Source organism: Hordeum vulgare, chromosome 1H, assembly GCF_904849725.1.
Source record: "Hordeum vulgare subsp. vulgare chromosome 1H, MorexV3_pseudomolecules_assembly, whole genome shotgun sequence".
NCBI classification, from domain to species: Eukaryota; Viridiplantae; Streptophyta; class Magnoliopsida; order Poales; family Poaceae; genus Hordeum; species Hordeum vulgare.
In genome coordinates this window covers 445,604,120-445,610,828 of record NC_058518.1, presented here as the reverse complement: position 1 = coordinate 445,610,828, position 6,709 = coordinate 445,604,120, and the positions used below count along the sequence as shown (strand labels likewise).

Sequence of the window (6,709 nt, the reverse complement as noted above, 5' to 3'; positions counted from 1 at the left end):
GCATCTCTTCTATACTTTCTTTGAATGTATTTAGCGTTTATTGAGCAAAATAAAATTTGCGTTTACCAATACTTTCTCTCTCTTAGAGAGAGAGAGAGAGAAACTAGCTGGCCCAACTGAAATAAACAAAAGCCTAAATAAGTAGCCCATTGGGCCCAAAAGGAGCAAGCACAGGTGCCACGTTACCCTTCTTCCGCTGAACACGTGGTGATCTAACCCAGTTGAGCACTGACGAAGCGAAGAGGGGATTGGGTTGCCTCGGTAAAAAAGAAAGGATCTCCTTGGCTGCGTGGAAGGAACCAGAAAAGGCGAGCTCTCGAATCCGCGGCGCCTCGTTTCTTCGCCGACTCGATCTGCAGGTGGTGAGTGCCTAGCCGCTGCTTAGTTTCCTCCGCTCTCTGCTTGATCTGTTTTCATTTTCCGGTCCGGTCTTGTGTTGCTTTGCAGCGTCGCATGGATGGATCCATATGAGTAGTGTTCATGTAAAGTTACTAGTGTTTCTGCAGGTCGCTGGAGCAGCTCTATTTGTGCTTTGTTCTGAGATTACTAAAGAAAAGGGAGTCAAATTAATCTTGGCGCTAGTAGAAAGATGTAATAATGAAAGTAATATAAGGTGAGATCTGTAGCAGTGTGATGTTTGATAGTACTACTAGTTTTTGTACACGCGCGCGAGCAAAGAAGCCTTAGAAGATACCACTGCGTTTCTGACTGAACTGAGTCATTTCTATAGCTGCAACTGGAAGCCACAGCAGGAATGATGTGTTATACCTTACATGAACACTGCAGTAGCTTTGCCTGCAGTTTCCTTTGTTGCATATAACCAGGAATATAGGTAGCTTACCAAGGAGGAGGGTACCTTATCTGCATCTTGTCAAAGGCTTCTGAAGTTCTGACTAACAGCAAACTTTTTTGAGCATGAAGCTATTGTCTATAGGGTGGTGTCTTGGCATGGAGTTTTCATATCTGGTGGCATATATTGGCAGGCATGGACGGGAAGAACCTCGGCAGTGGACAACAAGCTCCACAAGCTAAACCAGATGCCATGACTGATGACCAGGTGGCCCTGAAGGACGCCGCAGTTTCTGACACCGGAAATGCAAATGGCCATGATGTTGTGGATATGAACATGGAAGCTGCCATCTCCGCCGATGATGTCATGCGAGCCGGCGGATTCGGTGCCAAAGACGACATTGGCAGCCTCCTACCGACGGCGATGGACTCCACTGACTTCGAGGCCTCGCTGCGGGACGCCCGCGACTTTGAAGGCGAGAAGGAGCAACCGTCGCGCCCTGGGCTGGGTTACAGGGCAACGGAAGCTGACGCGGGAATCAAGCCGTCGGACGCACCGCAGCAGTGATCCTGCTTCATGGGGCAACTTCTGCTTCATGGGGCAACTTCTGTTTCAGAAAGACAAAACACGGCATCCATGTTTGACGTTTCTGTAGTTTTCCAGCTTCTGTTGTGCTTCAGTTGGTAGCCCCGACATCTTGTTGTTTTGGTGCTGGATGGAAGTCTATGAACACAGAGTTATGCGAAAGTATGGTTTTATTTGGTCTTGTGCTGCCTGATGTTTACAGTTTTTGCTGTTATATCCCTTTGCTCAGAACTCAACTTTTTTGTTTTCAGCAGCAGGGGATATATTCTCCTGCCTAGACAAATACTCCCTCCCTCCGTTTCTAAATATAAGACCTTTTACAGATTCCCATCAAATAACAAGTGCTATCTTTATTGAAATAGCAGCAAAAGCTACATTGAAGGAGAGTTGAGCATATTTACGAGAAACCCCAAAGCAGTACTCCCTCGGTTCGGAAGTAAGTGGCACCACATGCGTCTGACCATCTTCAAGGCTGCATTTCTCGACCTCTCCTCCGTAAAGAAGTATAAGAGTATTTAAATCACTACTTTAATGATCTAAATACTTTTATATTTGTTTATAGAGGAAGTAGAAATGTGCATAAGTGTTATCTCGGCTCTTCAAAGGAACAAGAGGTGTTCCAATAGCCTTGCTTATATTAGAGGAAGTTTGACAGACATTGAAGATACCATCACTGAATGGGCTCGGTATGCATACTCACGACTTGAACTCATCTTCCCGGTGCATCTCATGCCTACCACTGATCATAGTCCTCATAGATCAAAGCTAACACCACTTCTCTATGCATTTAGTGGCAGCAATAACAAAAAAGATGAGCAACCTTCCATTTTTGCGGTGAAGTTTTGAGTGTTCACCTTACATGCTCACTAGAATTATATATGTAGTAGAGGTGCAGATAAGTGATTCAAAATTGTATTTATGGTCCATTTGTTATTGATTTCACTACCGCACCTGCCATTTGTCCACTTATTTAACTGCCGGAGTACAATTGCTATAAGAGCTACCAATCCTAGTGATATATTTTATTTAGATGTCTAGCATGGCGCCATTGTAGTATTAATGTAAAGATCCTGCACATGACAACAATGAAGGATTAGGTTTATGTGTAGTTAAAACTATTTTTTTGTGATATATTTAATTACAACTATGAATATCTATCGGGTGCGCTAATAATTGGTTGTGATATGTTTATATATATATATATATATATGGGTCGCGCTATTCGTCACCCAGGGTGAGGAATAGTTATTCTTCATCCCCTCTATTTACACATCAATACATCGTAATTTTATGTTTCGTAAATTTTAATCTTATCTCATACGTAAAAATAGACCATAAGAAAATACAGTCAACGTAAAAAAAATATGTCACGTAAAATTACAAACATAAAAACATAGTGAAAATTATACATAAAATGCGATTTTTCTGGTCTTATGACCTATATTTTTGTTTTTTATGTCAAATTTTTTGTAATGAATCAATATAGACGTATCTATTTGCATTTCTAATTTAATTTATTTATGAAATGGTCGTAAAATTACCTTTGGTGAGGAATAATTTAATCTGCACCCTGGGTGATGAATAGAGTTTCTATATATATGAATTTTTATGAAATCTGAATTTCCAATTTAAAGGCCTTCATGGAGGCCGAGCTCCAAAAGCAATTTCCGGTTATGTACTTATGTTCATTTGTCAGCTACCTCACAATATACAAATTTACTTGATTGCATGCAAATTTATTGATTGTGGTCTAGTACAAAAAGATGTCCATCAGTTATTAATGGGATGTTATAATCATAGTATGAACTCGCAATAGTTTTTCTTGCCCTTTCCCTTTGTTGTAAGCGATCCAAAACTAATGCTCTAACTGCAATAAAAGAGAGTCAAATTAATCTCGGTGCTGATAGAAGTAGGGAGTTTTAGTGAAAGATGCAACTGAAAAAGTATAAGGCTCGATCCCTAGCAATTTCACGTTTGACAATTTTTGCCCGCACACAGGCGCAATATAGACTATTGCATAACTTTTGGAGAATTTGACCACTGCGTTTCTGACCGAATGGGAGGCTACATGAGAGCATCGTTCTTTCGGAATTTTCGTTGAGGCAACTAGAAGCCAATGATAGAATAACTGATGGTGATACTTTGTGCAAGGAAGAGTCTATAATCTTTTCGCAAAAAAGAGAACAGTTTATAATCATTCCATGGACTCTGCAGTAGCTTTGCCCGGACTTCCCTTTGTAGCAAATAATCCAGAATACAAATAGCTTGCCAAGGAGGAGGATATTTTATTTGCATCTTGCCAGAAACTTCTGAAGTTCTGATCGAGCATAGTTAAAAAAGGAAATAATTCAAGCATGACATTGGAATTTCCATATCTAGTAGCATACCATTGCAGGCATGAATGGAAAGAACCTGAGCAGTGCGCAAGAGGCTCAACAAGCTAAGCCAGACGCGTTGATAGGTGATTAGGAAGGGCTGAAGCACACTGCTGATTCTGATACCGGAAATGTGATTCCGGATTATGGTCACGAAGTTGTACATATGAACATGGGAGCTGCCATATCCGCTAACAATTTCATGCGAGAGGCTTAGGTGCCAAAGACATTGCAGCCTCATACCTACGCTGATGGACTCCACTAACTTCCCGATTTCGCCGTGGGATGCCCGCGATCTCGAAGGTGTAAAGAAGTCGTCGTGACCCAGGCTGGGTTAGAGAGCGTCCAAAGCTAAGGGTAAACGTAGGGCGTCGGATGTGCTACGACAGTGATCCTACTTTCTTGCAGAACTCTTGGCTTCAGAGAAACAAAAGAACAATGTCCATATGCGAATATGGTGAATCCTAACCAGTTGGGCGCGCAACGCGAATCGTTGCCGTCTCTGCTTCATGTGGATCCGTGCGAGCATGCCCCACATGGTCCCATCCAACAACCCATATTCATTTTTTCTCAGCGTCATAAGCGGCAGGAATACAGTCACATCGTATCTCCTCTCAGATAAACCCTGTTGCTGTTTTAGGATAGTTTTCAGTCAGTAGAATAAACCCACGATCGCGTGAGCATGTTCACAGCGTGGCGCATAAGTTTGCTTTCCTAGAGTTTAGGAGATCACCACTTACCCCGTCGTGGGATGGCGCGGCAGCAGGGAGTCATGGCGACAATGTAGGATCGCGGGAGAGAGTCATTGGGATGGCAGCGGCCGTAGCTCGATCGTGGTCCGAGTCCGTAGCTGGTGCTCGGGGAGTTGGTTAGCACCCCCGTGTAATCGGAGTACAAATAAGGCAACAGAAATAGAAAAGCAGTTAAGATGTTCGCTGCAAAACCTCTTTCTCTCTCGAGCTCGTTCTTGCGCACTGACAGAGATCTTGCGAGGGCTTAGGGAGCGAGGTGACAATTGCCATCAGAGCCTCTATGATCCTGGGAGGCCATGTCGAACGGACGGCAGCGCACGCCATCGATCCCTCCCAACGGAGGGGAAGGGAACGGCGCACCAGCAGCGGCGCCAGGGGCACCGGCACCGGCCCCTGCTACCCCGACGCATCCACGGACACGAAGCCGTGGACGCAGCGTCGTCAGGAGGGGCGGCAACGAGGTGGTCGTCCACGAGCGCGTCGTGCAGTAGCGCACGAACTACGACATCACGATCGTCTACCCCACGCTCACCGCCACGAACTACGTCGAGTGGTCCCTGATAATGCGGATCAATCTGCGTGCCCAAGGCCTCTGGGAGGCCATGTCAGGCATGGGTGTGCCCGGCGATCGCGATGACATGGCAGCGCTTTCGGCGTTGCTGCGGGTCGTCCCGCCGGAGATTATCCCGGTCCTCGCCGTCAAGGAAACCGCGCAGGAAGCGTGGGAAGCCGTCAGGCTCATGCGCATGGGGGTGAGCCGCGTCCGTGAGGCGACCGCGCAATGCCTCCGCAGGGAGTTCGAGAAGATCGCCTTTAAGGAGGGCGAAACGCTCGACGTGTTTAGACCGCGGATCACCGCCTTCGTCAAGAACCTGCACTCGCTCGGGGACACCGTCGACGAGGTGAAGGTAGTCCAGAAAATCCTCAGGGAGGTACCCAGCCAGTACGTTCTGATCGCATGCTCCATCGAGACACTGCTTGATCTGAACGACCTGACTGTGGAGGAGCTGATCGGGCGCCTGCGATCATGTATCGAGCGGTGCTCCGGCGCCGCGACGGACAACGCCAGCGGGCAACTTCTGCTCAGAGAGCAGGCGTGGCTGGCTCGTGGGAAGCAGCACGAGCAAGGACAGGGTTCAGGCACGAACGGAGGAAAAGCCAAGCAGAAGGGCAAGCCGCAGGGACGGGGCCGCGACTTTAGCGGCAAGCGCGACATGTCGCAGGTAAAATGTTACAACTGCAACAAATACGCCGGGCACATCTCCAGGGACTGCCCGGAACCATGGCGCGAACGGAAGGGCCAACAAGCAAACCTGGCCAAGGTGGAAGAAGACGAGCCGGTCCTGCACCTCGCTAGGGCCTACAGATTCCACGACGACGACGACGGGCCCGCGCTCCTCATGTCTGGGGCGACCCCTGACGGCAAGGGGCAGGCACTGTAGGCAGGATGTGCCGAGGCCACGCCCATGGCGACCAGCGCCCTCACCAGCAGCATGGAGCTGGTCGAGGAACGCGTCTTCCTCACCAAGGAGGGTCAACCCGACGACATCTGGTTCCTCGATACAGGCGCCAGCAACCACATGACCGGCTGCGCGTCTGTCTTCGCCGAGCTGGACACCGGCGTCTCCGGCACGGTGAAATTCGGCGACGGCTCCGTGGTCAACATAAAGGGGCGAGGAATGATCCTGTTCTCGTGTCAAAACGGAGAACAGCGTGCGCTCACCAACGCCTACTACATCCCTCGCCTTCGGAGCAACATCGTCAGCCTCGGGCAGCTCGACGAGAGCGGCTGCAACGTCTAATTCCACGACGGCCTCCTCCACCTCCGGGATCGCCAGAATCGACTACTGGCACGAGTACCGCGGGCGCGGAACCGGTTGTACGTGGTCACCCTCAAGATCGCGCAGCCGGTGTGTCTCGCCGCACGCCACGAGGAGAACGCATGGAGGTGGCATGCTAGGTATGGCCACCTCAACTTCGACGCACCCCGCCGGCTAGCGAGCCGCGGCATGGTGCGTGGTCTTCCGTCGATCGAGTACGTCGAGCAGCTGTGCGACAACTGTGTAATGCCCCAAGTGCAGGTTTTTCCCTTTTTGTAACCTTCCTTGTGGGGCCACCTTGTCAGAGTTTGTGATGTTATTATTTTGTGCCATGATTTCATGTGTGTTCCCTAGTGCTTACTCTCCTTGCATGCATGCACTACATAT

At 48.4% G+C, this 6,709-nt stretch overlaps 1 protein-coding gene across 3 annotated transcripts; it reads left to right on the top strand.

The window, feature by feature from the left end:
• Positions 1-221: 221 nt before the first annotated feature.
• LOC123413455 lies at positions 222-1,556 on the top strand. Of its 3 annotated transcripts, XM_045106402.1 has the most exons (3): positions 222-362; positions 507-613; positions 984-1,556. In XM_045106402.1, the coding sequence occupies exon 3, from the start codon at positions 986-988 to the stop codon at positions 1,355-1,357; it is 372 nt and encodes a 123-aa protein (XP_044962337.1). In that variant the 5' UTR covers positions 222-362; positions 507-613; positions 984-985; the 3' UTR covers positions 1,358-1,556. The 3 variants fall into 3 exon arrangements, with proteins under 3 accessions (XP_044962337.1, XP_044962344.1, XP_044962332.1); XM_045106409.1 differs by lacking the exon at positions 507-613 and having other exon boundaries at positions 222-359; XM_045106397.1 differs by lacking the exon at positions 507-613 and having other exon boundaries at positions 223-362.
• Positions 1,557-6,709: the final 5,153 nt, after the last annotated feature.

Bases quoted from the DNA above. Each gene is read 5' to 3' on its own strand.
- LOC123413455 (XM_045106409.1), top strand. From the start codon at position 986: ATGGACGGGAAGAACCTCGGCAGTGGACAACAAGCTCCACAAGCTAAA.